This window comes from Lathyrus oleraceus, chromosome 6 (genome assembly GCF_024323335.1).
Source record: "Lathyrus oleraceus cultivar Zhongwan6 chromosome 6, CAAS_Psat_ZW6_1.0, whole genome shotgun sequence".
In the NCBI taxonomy this organism is placed as follows: domain Eukaryota; kingdom Viridiplantae; phylum Streptophyta; class Magnoliopsida; order Fabales; family Fabaceae; genus Lathyrus; species Lathyrus oleraceus.
In genome coordinates this window covers 43,167,282-43,183,487 of record NC_066584.1, presented here as the reverse complement: position 1 = coordinate 43,183,487, position 16,206 = coordinate 43,167,282, and the positions used below count along the sequence as shown (strand labels likewise).

The 16,206-nt window shown below is 35.5% G+C and overlaps 2 protein-coding genes across 2 annotated transcripts; both read right to left on the bottom strand.

The window, feature by feature from the left end:
• Positions 1–6,165: 6,165 nt before the first annotated feature.
• Positions 6,166–7,210, bottom strand: LOC127091697 (protein TRACHEARY ELEMENT DIFFERENTIATION-RELATED 7). The gene has a single exon (XM_051030383.1). It carries the CDS (start codon positions 7,164–7,166, stop codon positions 6,399–6,401), a length of 768 nt encoding a protein of 255 aa, XP_050886340.1. The 5' UTR covers positions 7,167–7,210; the 3' UTR covers positions 6,166–6,398.
• Positions 7,211–7,573: 363 nt separating this feature from the next.
• LOC127091696 (putative UDP-glucuronate:xylan alpha-glucuronosyltransferase 3) lies at positions 7,574–11,763 on the bottom strand. The gene is made up of 4 exons (XM_051030381.1): positions 11,397–11,763; positions 10,535–10,741; positions 9,358–9,995; positions 7,574–8,797 (listed from the first exon to the last, which is right to left on the bottom strand). The coding sequence occupies exons 1-4, from the start codon at positions 11,453–11,455 to the stop codon at positions 7,767–7,769; spliced, it is 1,935 nt and encodes a 644-aa protein (XP_050886338.1). The 5' UTR covers positions 11,456–11,763; the 3' UTR covers positions 7,574–7,766.
• Between the last annotated feature and the right edge of the window lie 4,443 nt (positions 11,764–16,206).

The following is a 16,206-nucleotide window of genomic DNA, read 5'->3' as shown; positions in this document are numbered from 1 at the left end:
CTAACTACCTTAACATGTACCATAACTAACCTACCATACACCTTCACTCATTTTACTATTCTACATTCCAATACTCCATCTCAAACTCATGATAGTTTGGCACATACAATCTTGAGTTTGTCCAGAAACTTGTCAAATAAATTGGAAGAGAGAGGCTTAGTGAAGATGTATGAAAGTTGGGTAGGAGTTGGAACATGATGTATTTGTAACTTGCCTTCCATAACACGTTCACGAACAAAATGAATATCAAGCTCAATGTGTTTTGTACTAGCATGTAGTATTGGATTGTGGGATAACATTACAACACTCATGTTGTCACACAAGAGGGTCGGTGATAGATATGAAAATGTTAGCTCACGAAGTAACAATTCAATCCATAAGACTTCGGATGTAGTATGAGCTAACGCGCGGTATTCCGCTTAAGCACTTGACTGTGCGACAAGAGATTGTTTCTTGGAGCCCCATGCTACAAGATTGGGGCCAAGAAAAACATAGGACCCTGAGGTAGATCAGCGATCATCAGGGTCACTAGCCCAATCGAAATCATTGTATGCGCGTAGTGAGAATTTATGGAGATTAGAAGTTGAATTCCGAATGAGGACATGATGATGTGTGCCACTCAAATAACATAATCCATTTTACTACACTTCAGTGTGAGTCAAGTTGTGCAGACATGTATTAGCAAGCTTTGTTCACTGAGAAAGTAATGTATGGTCTTGTTAAGGTGACATATTGGAGTGCACCAACTGTAGATCTGTATATGAATGTATCTGACATTTTGTCATCCCTGTGTTTACTCAGTTTGCATGTACTGAACATTTGTGTGTTGACTCCTTTCGTCTCTGAGATGTTTACCTTGCACATCAGATCTTTAATGTACTTCGTTTGAGTGAGGACAATGGCTCAAGTTGATTGGTGATGTACCTTAATGCCTAGAAAATACTTTGGTGTGTCAAGCTTCTTGAGAGCAAAGGTTGTATGCATTTTGTCGATAAGTTTGTGCAACAATGAAGGTGAGGACTATGTAAGTAGAATATCATCCACATAGACCAAAGCATACATTATGACATTGTGATGATAATAGATGAAAAGTGAGTGATCCCACTGACTCGAGACAAAGCCAAACTAAATCAAGGCTTGGTGTATTTTTTTTCATACCACGTGTGTGGAGCCTGTTTCAGGCCATAAATTGCTTTCTTGAGCTTGCAGACTAAGGTTCTATCAGTATCAGGAAACACCGGTCGATGTTGCATATACACTTGCTCTTCCAGGTCACCATTCAAAAAGGCATTATCAACATCCACTTATTGCATTTCCCACTTGCATGAAATATCCAAGGTAAGTATGATCCTAATTGTGATGGTTTTGACCACAGGAGAAAAGGTCTCATCGGAATCAAAGCCATGTTGTTGATTAAATCCCTTGGCTACCAGTATCACTTTGAGCTTATTAATGCTTACATTTGCATTCTCTTTTACCTTAAATACCCATTTCCATCCCATTGGTTTCCTATCTGATGGTAATGATGTAAGCTCCCACGTGCCATTTTGAATGAGTGAATCATACTCATCTTTCGTGGATTGAAACCACTGAGGATTGGCTAGAGCTTGTTTAGTGGAGGTTGATTCATAATGCACCATAAACACTTTGGGTTTGGACTTGCCAGTTTTGGAACGGGTGAGCATGGCATGGTTATTTATAGTTAGAGGAGCTTGAGGTTGAGATGTTTGTGTGTGAATGGAGGGTGATATTGTGCCTGAGCTACACATATTCCAGTTGGAGGTGCTAGCTTGTGATGGTCCAAGAGTAGGTATGACAGTTGTATCAGATGGTTGTGGTACACTAGACATAGGTGTGTCATCTGAGATCTGAGGTATGCTAGATGAGGGTGAGTCTTAGGCCTATGAGAAGTTGTTTCAGACACATGAGAGGTGCTTGTATGTGGTTCTTGGAGAGGAGAGTGAGGAAAATTATTTGTGGTAGGAGGAAAAATAATACTTTGAGTTATTTGCATAGTGTTAGTATGATTACCACAACTATGAGGTATCCTAAGTGATGAACCATTAGATGGCTTATGACTGCTACAAGATTGAGAGAAGCTTGATGTGTAAGAAAACTCTATTTCATTAAAAACCACATCTTTGGAGATGAAGATTCTACCTTCATTATTTAAACACTTGTGGACTTTATGAGTGAGGGATACACCAAGATAGAGGAATTTAGAACTTTTGAGATCCAACTTGTTCTTGTTGTAGGGTCGCAGATGCGGGTAGCTGGCACACCCAAAGATTTTGATTGATTCATAATTTGGTTGCTTGTAGAGAAAGACTTGAAAGGGTGTTGTGGATTTAGGTAAAGTACTTGATGGAAGTATATTGATCAATTATAATGCAGTAGTGAAACTATGGTCCCAGAATTTCATTGGCATAGAGGCATGTGAAAGAAAGGTTAACCCCATTTCAATAATTTGCCTATGTTTCCTTTCCACTATTCCATTATGATGAAAATTATGTGGAGAGGTGAGTCAATGCAAAATGCCTTGATTATTAAGAAGTGAGTAAAGTTTCGAAATTCTCCTCCAAAATCTGATTGAATGGTTTTAATCTTGGCATTGAATTGTGTAGATACATAGCTTTGAAACATTTTAAATGCAGTCAAGGCATCACTTTTGTGCTTTAGAAGATAGATCCAAGTATACCTAGAAAAGGAATCAACAAATAAAATATACTAGGAGTATCCACTACTTGAGGGAGCAGGAGAGGGACTCCATAAATCAGTGTTAACTAGATCAAACATAACAGTGTATTTAGTATTTGACAAGGAGCATACTGTTTGTGAGACTTGCCAAGACAACATGAGTGACAAAAATAAAGGGTTATTTATTATTGAAACACTTTGTGCATAGCTTTAGGGTGAGCATGTCATAACCTAGCATGCCACATATCAACTTTATTAATGCAAGGATTCACTACTATAGAACCACTAACTGGTTGATCTACAAATACAACATTATTAACTACTGAATCTAATTTTAATGACTTGAGCTTCAAGATAGCCATGGAGGATTCCACGTTAAGCTTATTGAAACAATATAAACCAATTTCATCTAAGAATCCCTTTAGCATCACATGATTAGATTCCTGAGATTTCATAAAGCATGTGTTAGGATGGAATTCAAAGTCAACTTTATTATCTGTGGCAAACTTTTAAACTCAGATAAGATTACTAGTGATATATGGTACATGGAGTTAATCAACAAGGTGTAAATGTGAATTAGACTCATAGGAAGACTGAAACTTGGAATTTCCTACTGTTTTAACTTCTAGACTATTACCATTTCCAACTACTACTTTGTTTGGTCCAACACATGATTTTATATATTGCAAGTTTGATAAATCAGATTTAATATGATAGGAAGCACCTGAATCAGTAAACCATGCCTAAGACTCCAACTACTGAGGAATTAGTAGTTGATCCTGATGAGCTTGATAGATATTAGCTTGAGTTGGGGCACCTGTTGAAGTCTTATTGTTAGCTTGAGAATTGTTTGCATTATGAGAGGTAGCAGCTTGATTTTGAGTCTTGGGTGCTAAGGGTTGAAAATTCTCATCAAATTTGTGCCAACATTCCATCACTGAGTGGCCATATTTGTTGCATAACTGGCATGTTGGTCGATTCCTAGTTGAACTACTGGACCTGCTTTTACCTCTTCCTTGACCTGGCTTGCCTTTACCTCTTGCATGATATCCTGAGTTGCCTGAGTCTATGGTTGTATGATGATGGTGACCTGCTCCTTAAACGACATTTGTCATGGCACTTGGTGCTGCAAGTTCTTAACGATACTTGTCAAGTTGAGCTTATTGAACATAAATCAAGCCATCCACCTCATAGATGTCCATTGGCTCAGTTTTTCTAGATGCCATCGTGATAAATGGATTGTATTCCTTAGGAAGCCCTTAAAGAATCACATTTATTTGATCACATTCAGATATTGGATCACCAATGGCCAAAAGTGAATCAACAATAGATCTGATGTGAAGCACAAACTCAGAGATGGATTGAGTACCTTTCTTGATCATTTTCAGTTCAACACGCAGTTGGTGCACTCTTGCCTTCATTTGTGCATTGTAGTGCTTGTGCACCTTATCCCATACCTCATATGCATGTTTGCATGAAAGCAATCGAGGTAGAACGGATTCAGAAATTGTAGACAACAACCACGTGAAAAGTGCTTGATTCTGCACCATCCATTCCTCATATGCTTCATAAACAATATTCTCAAGACAGCCGCTTTCAGACTTGAACGTTGGTAGAATGTGAGGATTAACAATTATTTTGTGCAGCTTATATGAAAGGGTCACTCCTTCAACTTGTTGATTCCACAACAAGAAATTTTTCTCTTGAAGTTTGATAGAAAGCTTGAGAGCAAAAGTGTTCGTGAAGCTCGAAAACCCCATGGCTTTCATGGTAATTTGCAATTCTTGATTTTCCATTGGGAAATTTTGTGAGGGATTTTTAATATTCGACGTTATTTCTCTGAAACTATGAAGGTCTAGCACTTAATCTTGGAAGAAAAATCGCTTCTTTGAAGATAAAGATCAATGTTAAAAACACGAACACACCTTTTCCTCGATGCAATTCAGTTTCTCTGAAACTGAATTCTTCAACCAAAGTGCAAATCTTCCAGTTGTTCGAAGAGTCGATCACAATTTCTCTGAAACTTGTGAAGCTGCTGAAATAGTGAGAGCAGAGGTGCGATATGTGTGTAGCAGAAGAATTGGTCCCTTAGGCGAGTGATACCATGTTATATGAGAGAATTGAATCTCCATTGATGAACATGGTCATGCATGAAAGAGAAGATGAATATGTATTGAGAAGATCAAGTTTTGCTTGATTCATATGTAATATTTATCATTATTGAATCGGTTATGACTTTGCCTATTTATACAAGAGTGAAGTTAGTTACACTTCTAAATAGCTTCATGTACACACCGACTAGTTTAACATTGTACCATAACTAACCTACCATACACCTTAACTCATTTTACTACTCTACATTCCAATACACTTAATTATAACAACTGATTTGCTTTGTTGAAATATTTGATTTTTATATTAATTTCGTTAAAAATAATACATTTGAATGATTATAATCACTAAAAAAAATTGTATGTAGTCAAGTGATATTCACGTCACAATATTTAATAAATAAAAAACAAAAAATTAAATTATTTTAAAATACCTTTTGAGAAAGATAATATTGGGGGGAAATTTTGAAGATGAAATATATTGATGAAATGAATTGAGAGAGGAATGAAGAAGAGGAAAGGAATTGAGAGAAGAAGAGATGAAACTGTGATTCTCGGTGTGAGAGAGAAAATAAAATTTATATATAGCGACGTGAATTTCACATCGCAACCTTGCGAAATGAAATTCACGTCGCAACTCTCCAACGGTCAAATAAACGTGTTATTCAAACGTCCTCCATCAAGTTAGCGTCCCTCATTTACTTTTTTTTTTAAAATTTTTAATTTCAAGTTGCAACGTGATTTTTACGTCACAACTAAAATTTTCAAATTTTCAAATCTCTCTCCACCTGCTAACTTGTGCATATCTGACTTTTTTTACTTTTTTCTATATTACTTTTAAAGTTGCAATATGACTATCACGTCACAACATTTTATTTAAATTTTTTTGTCTTTTTCATGTGTTAATCTGTACACGTCTGATTTTATTTTATTTTATTTTTAAAGTTACGACGTATTTAACACGTCACAATACTTTGTTTTAAATTTGTTTGTCTTCCACGTGTGCATGCAACAGTATCAATTTTTTAATAATAAAAACATGTAGCCATGTGATATTCAGGTCGTAATTCCCTCATGGAGCAATTCTTTTTTAGTAAATGTATTAATGGTGTAAAATTGTTTACAGTAACTTTTGTGTAGCAATTAAACTTTGAAACACTATTACTTATTCATCGCTTTAAAAAGAAAAAAAAAAACTATTTTAGAAACAGTTAAATATCCTTTTTGTCCTTATATTCAAGATTCTCTAGTAATATAGTATATTGTAACTGCAAAGGTTGTTAATTAGTTACTATATAAAATCAGCTTAAGAGGCATGTAACAAAAATAAAATCTTATGAGAGGCAATAATAGAATATATATTCAAATTCAAATTAGATATACTTTTGTTAGAAGGAGCTTTTACAAATGAATGGTTTATTAAACCAAAATGGAAGAAAATAAAATAAAATGAATGATATATATTTATTCATAAAAGTAATTTTTAGGTGAATTAGGATCCTTTGTTTGGAGTCCATGTACGTGAATATATAATATCTCTGTGGGAATATACACACAAACACTTCCCACCATGAAGGCTTTCTTCTCAATTTATGGATGAATATGATGATGTTCACGACCAGGAGAAGTAGTAGTTGTTGCATTTTCATTACTACTAGTAGCAATATTGTTTTGATCTGATTCAGCTTTAGATGCTTCAGCATGTAAACCATGACCAACTGCTTCATTCTTCTTGATGACTTCATCAACATGAACATCATCTTCGACCGAAATTATGACTGTTGGTTTTCCAAAAGGACCAGGCACAATTGTTTCTGTAATCTTTTTATGTTCGTCGATGTGAACCATATCGGTTTCTTGTGTTTTCTTCTTCCTCTTCTGAATGCAGCAAAATAATGCGAAAGCAAGCATTGAAAGCAAGGCAATCCCGCCGAATGCGATGATCACAATGATAATGACTGTAGGGTGGTATGGAGAGGGAGAAGGTGGAAATGATGGTGGGGGTGGGCGGACGTGCGGAGGTAGAGGAGGGGTGATCGGATGATGTGGAGACGGCGGTGGATGGACGTGTGGTGGTGGTGGGGAAAATGGATGAGACGATGGTGGGCGAGCATGTGGTGGTGGTGGGGAAAATGGATGAGACGATGGTGGGCGAGCATGTGGTGGTGGAGGGGGAAGTGGATGAGATGATGGTGGTGGAGGGTGTCCGTGTGGAGGAGGTGGAGGAAATGAATGAGCTGGTGGTGATGGTGGTGGAGATTGGAAGGAATGAGGTGGTGGAGGGTTAAAAGGGTGGAAAGGTGAAGGTGGAGGGTTGAGGGGGTAAGGAAAATAGAAGTTGGGTTGAATTGATGCCATTTTGATTCTTTTGTACGATATTTGGTGATGTTTGGAATATGTTGTGATTTGAGTGTACTATTGACTTGAAGTGTGGATTTATAAGAAAAAATTGTTGGTACTTTCGTGCAAAGTTTCTCAAAGATTGTTTGCAGTGGAAAACACTTCTCATTGGACTTTCTTAGCTTATTTTACTTGTATTGCTTGTTCTTATTTTTTTAGAATTAACTTATTTTGCTTTGTAGTTCTTGCTGATCTTTGTGTTTTTATAAAATTAAAAATTGGTAGGATCTATGCTGTATGTGACGTTGGAAAACTGTGTATTCTGTATAATGTATAAAAACAAGGGTGTCAATATCAACACTCTATATTCAAACTTCTGAATACAAAATCTTAGAAAACTCAAACTCACTGATTAGTAACAAAAATTAAAAACAAAAAGTGTATTCATTTGCAGATGACTGTACTTTATAAATCTCAAAAAGAATAATGACTAGCTGCATCATAATATTGACCCAAGTGTAATATAGCAATAATATTTTGTTTACAGTATAAGACTATAGAAAGAAATCAAATCACACTGTGCAAACATTATATTCGAAGTATTAAGAGAGAGTAAGCTCATAAAGAAGATAGAGATTTGGTTTTGACAGCAGGTGGCAAATTGTTCACAGTAGAATTATCTGTCCAATTCTTTTCACCCCAATGCCATAACATACTCTCCCAGAAGCAGAAATCCTCGAAGCACGTTTTCAATCGCGGGTCTTTAATCTTGATTTTCCAGTGACCATCGCTGTAGTTACCTTTCTCGGCTTGTCTACGATCCCACTCCAACGCCGCCTTCTGCTTTGACCTAAGCAAACAGAACTTCTGCAAGTTTTCTGGCATTGCATTATGAAGCTTCCACCACCTCGCATGAGCTACATTGCTAGCAAACTCCTGCAGAATGTCCACGTTCCAGTTGCAGTCGTAGTCTCGGAAACAAAGCCATGGTTTATTACCTAGATAGTGGATGACATAGAGGATTGGTGGATCAGCTCCAAAGAGACGGGTTTTTGTCGCCTTTTTCTCTTCTTCGTCGCCTTCCCAGATGTGCTTCAAGAAGTTCATGTGTTTCGGAATCCGATGCCACCATGTGAAAATTTCATTAAGATAACCCTGGTCCCCGCCGTTGTAGGACACAATCTCATTAATGTGATCCATAAGTAATTGAAATGTACAATTCGACGGTTCAACCACCATTACGCCTGAGTTGAACAGTGTAGCATTGTTTCCTATGGCTGATATTTCAGGCATCTCAAAAAGGAAATCAATATTTCTGAGTATAAGAAGGTCGGCATCAATGAAAATGATTTTGTCGTAATCAGTTAACTGCCAGAGACGAAATTTGCTGTAGTTCCACTCATTATATGCCTCTGGTTCTGCTTTCGGATTCCTGATTCTTTTAATAGTATGAATCTTCCATCCAGCTTCCTCCAAACCACCCCTATGATAATCAGTGATTGTTTCATCAACAAGAATCACGAGATCACGTGTTGAACCAGACATTCGAATACTTTGAGCTGCAGTAATAGCTCCACAAACATATATATGTGCAGAGTGCAGGATTGTTGCATAAGCTTCTCGGTGCGCCCTTTCAGAGTGAAAATTTTCTGTCAAAGGTAAGTCAGTTAGTCTCTGATAAATACATCTATTTAACTACATGTATAGTGAAACTTCAAAGGGAGTTAAATAATACTCTTTCATAAGCCATATATTGGTGTTTTGGAATACATCAAGATTAAAATGTACTAATACTATAACCTAAGACAGGTTTTTATGCTTAAATATACCAGACAATGGGGATTAAATCCTCAATTAAATTTTAAGTTCATGCTTTCTCTGACATTAAGCACTAAATAATCAGTTCGCTGAGATAGTTAGATATGTGGGATGTTCGGTGTAAACAAGTTGGAAAGGAAAAGTGTGCGGTTTTTAGGATTTTTGAAAATATGAGAGGTAGGGTCCTGATATCTTGAATTAGCAACATCTCCGAGTTGGGAAAACACTCACTAATAATACTTTGTTTTCTTCAATATTCAGATCAGGTACTCAATAGACACCTTAACTAGTATCTATTTTGTTCAACATTGAAGTTCTAAGAGAATAAGGACCATGAGTAAACCTAGCATGAAATTAAAAATAAAATAAAATAAGGTCATCAGAATCTGACCTTTAGCCTTGAATGGAACTGATAGTTCACATGAACCAATTGGTAACTGCAGCTTCTCTCTGAGTTTATGCAGGTCGGGTTCATAAAGCCAGATATTCCCTTCTCGCTGTATAATATCCTTGCAAGTGAAGAGATTTGGAGCAGGGAAACAATCAGTCACAAAAAGCACATGAACTGGACGAAGCCCTTTGGAAGTGGCAGCAAGTCTCGCTGCTTCAATCTGCAAATGCAAACGAGCTACATCTCTTGACCAGCGCCCTGACTTGTCGCATGGAAGCTTAACAGCAATAAGATCAAGCCGTGGTTTTCCTGGTACCTGAATCCTAGGTAGTGATGGACAAGTAGGAAACTCGTATTCTTCTTCTTCATCTATCCATTCTGGATACAAGTCTTCCCAAGTGATGTTATTTGAAGCATAGTTCAGGTGAAGGACTACATGCTCGGTTTCTGGTACCAGCTGCTTCCAGTGGTCAATCTCACTGCCGTTGAAGTTTAGTAAGCCAACACCCTGATATGTCTCCTTATCCTTCAAATTTTCAAGAACATTAGTTATTTGGTTCCAGTCTATATTTAGATGTGATACATAACGGGGATCAGTTCCGCCGAACTCTCCATTCCTGTTGTTTACAAATTTTGACCTGCAACTCAAAATAAAATAAAAAAACTCCATAATAAGATGCTATTATATGTTAAAGAGAAGAAAATAAATAAAAAACGCTCTTTACTATTTGGACAAATCAATTGTCGTTCATTGTTGTCAATAGCAGATCACAGCAATTTGCTCAAATTGTGTGACGCTACAAATCTATAGCTGCAACACTTTGTACTAAATAGCGTATCACAGAGCAATAACAATTTGTTCAAATTCTGCTATGCTATAGCCGCAATATTTGACAACCTTGTCATTATTGTATTACAAAGTGAGGTGACAAGACATAAACTCATAAAGATGCATGCTTTGAACTTTGAAGAATTTTAAGTAGGGAGACAGATATATCCTAACAATTGTAAATTAATGCTCTATGCTTAAAAGGGATGAAAGAATCCGTGAGCAAACTACATGTTTTAAGAAAAGATAAAATTTAGAAACGAAACCAATACAACAGCATGAAACAACTAAAGCTTAAGATGGTGCAATAGAATGTAAAAGCGTGGTAAAAAGAATGCATAGGCATACCGTGAAAGAGAGTTTGATATATGATCAGTATTATAAACAGCTGGAGGATGGAAAATTGTAAGCAAGGTTCCCAATATAATAATGACCAGAACAAATTTCCAATTCGGCTTGCAATTTATCGCCCTATCTTGGAAGGAAACATGCGATGCTTTCTCAACATCTTTAAAATCCTTATTTCTTTGAGACCTTCTTTTGTTAGTATCCTCACTGCATCCACACGACATGACAATGACAAGCATTTAGCATCTCAAATGCGATAAAGGATTTCAAGATTCTCTATAGTTAATTATAGGTTCTAAAATAGCTCACATATCTAATAAAGAGTTTATCTTAACCCACAAAAGAATTACAGAATGTTAAGACAACAAAACTAGCTCTAAACTAAACAAATAAATAAAATGCACACAACAACACAAACAACTGATCACATAGTCTAGCCAATTAGGGTATCTAAGGCCTGGAAATTGAGGACAGACACCTTGGAAAAAAGGTGTGTATGTGTCAATTACCGGTGTCGACGTGTCAGTGTCGTGTTTCCGATGTCAGTGCTTCATAGGTCTCCCACAACCATGTGAATACTATTCTAGTTTTTTAATTATGCAATGCTTAGGGTTACAAACAATCAAAGATTAAATACTACTACTCTCGTTAAGCTTCCAGCTCCACTCACTCTGCTCAACTGCAAGTTCTGCAACTACTCATTTATCAATGAATGTGATACTCAACATTAAGCACAAAATTAGGTAGCTACTATGAACCGCAACGAGAAATTCAAAGGAATTTCAACTAAGCTAAACACAAAACCAACAAATCAAAACTCAAATCAGGGTTCATCTCTTCTTTTTGCATCAATATAAGCTACCTGAACGATGTTGACAGTCGGTGACGTGGCTCAACGGCACTTGGAGTGGGACCTCTCATCCTCGATCAGGTAAAACCAGTTTCTAACAGAACAGAATGCGGAGTCAACTACGCAAAGAACGAACCGAGAAAAATCAAAAATGGAGAAAACATGGATGGGAATGAAACGAGAGAGAGAGGGAATTCAGAGAGTTTTTAGGGTTGAGGAGTGAAGGTTGAGGTAGATTGGATCAAGAATGAAGGTGGAGGAGAGTGGTGGAAACAACCATGACTTTGGAGTTGAAGCGGTTATAATTCTCGCTGACGAGGTCAAGTAGTTTTGTATGAGCTATTACTTTTTTCGCTACCGGTAAGCTGTGTAGTATTAATGACTGAATTTTTTATTTTGTCATTAATTCTTCACTTAATGTCAATAGTAATATATATCAAAAACAATTATTATTAAAAAATCTAACAAGAGAGGTAAAATGAATAGATTTAAGTTTGATGAATGCATTAAAAATAATCTATTGATTTTTAAGATTTATTATATAGATGGATATTCATTCAATGTAATAGTAGTTTTTAAAAATATTTTAATACATTATATGTGTATTTATATGTAGAATAATAGTAATAATATTTGTGAACTATATTTGATTCGAATTAAATTCACAAAATTAAAATTTGGATTTTCATGATAATATTTGATTCGAGTTAGATTATTATGTGATTCGAGTCAGATGTTTTTCCAATTCGAGTCACACTTTTAATTATTCAAATTTTAACAAAAATGGAGTGTTGGTTTGAATCGAGACTTGGCATGATTTGAATCATATTTTAGTGTGTTTCTTTATCCAAACCTCCGACTAATCGGTTAGAAATATATTGTGTGGACTTTAAAAACCGTTTGATTTATGCATGCGTAAAAACGATTTAGAATTCAAACCTATAATCTGCAACTATGTGAGGATATTTAATTACGACAAATAAACCAACATACTAAATTGACAAGCAACAAAACATAAAACGGACAAAAACCTAGGAAACGGAGCAACTTCATATTAGAGTGTGAATGACCTTATTATCAAGAGTGTTCTCGAGGAAAAGATACTTAACAATGAAAAGAGTGAAATACTCTTGTTATATGTTCATTAAACCACGCTTTTTAAAAAAAACTCATAAAATCCTTCCAACAAATATTAGGATTTTAAGAAACCAAACTATTGTAGGAGTTCTGAGGCCAACTACTTTTAAGAACAAGCAAAAGTCTAGAGGGTTTCAGAAACCTCGGGGAGCCCAATCTAAGGGTAGGAAATGATCTACTAGTAGTTGTGGAGTCAGTGTTGTTGAACTAATGACTCCTAGCACAATAGGGGATGAATTGTGTTATTCAAAATTCACGATTACTTTAAGATTAATTACTAAGAAAAACAATAAGATGTGTTAGTATAGATAAAAAGTAGAGATAGCAACTCAAAATGGAAGGAAAAAATGCAATTGAAAGTAAATGACGAGAGAGAGAGAGAGAGAGAGAGAGAGAGATTGCATCAGGATTTATAGAGATTTGGTCGATCTATTAGCCTAATCCTCTTCCTAAGAAACAAACTTCTTTAGAGTTTCAATCATAATATTAGGATAGCCTTTAACGAGTTATGCCCACGAACCTTATTACAGTCAACTAAGAGATTTTGGAATGGTTGATCCCTCAAACCAAAAGTGGAGCTTTTCACAGGCTAAGCTCACGAACCAAGAGCAACATTTTAACTGGCTAATCTCGGAAACCAAACAAATGTTTTGTAGGACAACCTCCACAACCAATCAAGAGAGACTTCAAGAGAAACACACCTTAAATGAAATAGTTGAACACCAATACAAATAGAACCTCTCAAAAGTATTTCACTCACAAAGGCAATAAGGGAACTTTTAGTGAAAGAAATAATATAAGACAGGGAGGTTAAAAGAGAGAATAATGATTTAAAATTGAATTCTGGTGTGAGAAATAATGAGGAGGCACCCTTCTTATATGGGAGAAAATGTAGTTCAAAAAGGAAAATGATACATGGGCTTTTTAATGCTCATAACCGATTATGTGTATTCAATAATAAATTATGTAGTTCAAAATGGAAAGTTTTCAATTGCATCGTTACTAATCGACTACGAACCCTAATAATAGATTATGAGGTGAGATAATTAACTAAGCATAAAGGATAATTCATTATCCATTGTGGTTTTCACTAATAATTGATTATTTGGACTTGTCACCAATTAGTTATATGCGGGAAAAAATTATGGTTTTATAAAAGAGAGAGGGTCCTCAAAACATTATGTGAGGGTGTGAGGGTTGCTTTAGTAAATTATGAGTTACTCTACCCTTATATAATACACTGGTCACTCAAATATTCAGCTAAGCGCACGACCAATCAGACGAGCTTTCACACTTTCTCTCTTTCACAATTTTGAAGCTCTAAGATCCTTGCTACATTATCTTTGACTTTATAACTTCATGGAATCTTAAATCTTCTCTTTGTTGAGGCGTGATATAGCTTTAGGATGATCAATATCATCAAAGACAACTGCAAACACATAGATCCTCATATTGATTTTCAAGCACCATTACTTGGTCAACATATCAAGTATCATCACTTGATCAGTAACATATCAAGCACCATCACTTGATCATATTAAGAACCATCAATTTATCAACATATCAGATGATATCATCTGAACCAATAAGGACTCGCCATGAACCAATAATGATAATGTATCTCTCAGAAAGGTGGACAAAGAAAGAAATAAGGGTGATAAGCTTGGAATTTCTAAACTCCCCCTGACAAATATAAATAGTATACCCTACTCCCCTTGAGAGTATTATTCTCCCTCTTTGGCATTATTAAAAAGGCGAAAAAATTAACAAGTAGACAAGTATGCCAAGCAAGCACGTAGATAATGTAATTTACATGGAGAAAGCGAAGAAGAACAAAAGAGAATACACTTTTAGCAGTTATTAATCCAACATGATTGATTCAATATTTCTAAAACATATCTTATGAAAAAGGAGTTTTCTTTAGGATGTGGTTTTCTAAAAATATATGTGAGTTGATTATATGAAGACACATGTTCAATTACGTAGTCCTCCTTTTCAACATGATCCCTAATAAAGTGGTTCCTAACCTCAATGTGTTTCATCCGAGATTGAAGTATCAGATTCGTTGTGAGGTTTATGGAATTAGTGTTATCACATTTAATTTATATAACATCAATATTAACTTCGTAATCACTTAGCCGATGTTTCATCCAAATAAGTTGTACGCAACAGTTACCCGTAATGACATATTCTGCCTCAATTGTGGATAGCACTACACTTACATGTTTCTTTATATACCCTGAGACAAAAGAGTTACCAAGTAAGTGACACATACCACTTTTACTTTTTCAATATAATTTGCACCCAACAAAATTAGAGTCAGAGTATCTAACTAAGACATAATGTTCCTCTTTGGGGTATCATAAACCCAACTGGTGTGTGCCAATGAAATATATCATAATTCATTTTACCATAAAGATACGTGATCCTTTCAAGGATGCTTGAAAACATGCACACATCACACAACAAACATAATATTATGATGGTATGCAGTAAGATGAAGAAGAGAATCGGTCATACCTCTATATTTGCTTTCTTCAACTTGTTTTCCTCCTTCATATTTGTCCAAATTGCATGAAGTAGCCATTGTAGTATCAATTTACTTTTAATTCTCCATACCAATTCCTTTTATAAGTTTTTTACAATACTTGGCTTGGTTTATGAAAGTCCCTTCTTTTGACTGATGGAACTGAAGTCCTAGAAGTAACATAGCTCCCCCGTCATGAACATCTCAAACTCATTATGCATAGCATCAGAAACGTCCTTGTACATGGATTTGTTAGTACCATCGAATATAATATCATCCACATAGATTTGAACAAGTAAAATGTCATGCTCGAAGTTTTTGACAAAGAGAGTTTTATCAACTTTTCTTTTCTGAAACTTGTTCTCAAGCAAAAACTTGCTTAGACAATCATACAAAGCTTTAGGAGCTTAATTCATACCATATAAATCCTTTTTTGAGCTTCAAGACATGATCATGGAAGTTTAGGTTGATAAAAAAAACTTCCTCCTAGATGTAACCATCCAAGAACACACTATTTATATTCATTTAGAAGAGTTTAAAATTCATGATGCAAGAAAAAAATATATAAGCATCCTTGTGGCCTTTAATCAAGCTACATGAGCATAGGTTTCATCAAAATATATACCCCATTTTTTATTGTATCCTTTTTCAACAAGTCTTTCTTTATTTTAAAAAACTTTTCCACTTTTATTAAACTTGGTACAAAAGACCCAGTGGGTCCCAAACACTTGATTAATTGAAGCTTTTGGAACGAGTTATCAAACGTTGTTTCTTTCATATTTATTTAACTCTTATTGCATATCAAGAGACCAATGTTTATCAATGAGGTCCTCGTCAATTTCCTTTGGCTCTATTTAAGAAATAAAATCTATATGATTACATACATTTGCCAAGAGAGCGTCGAGTTATAACATTCTGAAATGGATGATCCTTAGTGGTCCTTCATTCTTTTTGTATACTTTGATTCTTAGAGTTGACTTATTTAGCTGGAGTCTCTTCATTTGGATTTTGGCCTTCTTCTTGACCTTGATTTTTATGTTTAGTATGGTCATCATCTTCCAAGGATGTCATCTCAAGAATATCTGCACAGTCAACAACGTTTACCTCTACAGAAGAGGAATTAGACTCATCAAAGGTAACATGAATTGATTATTTTAT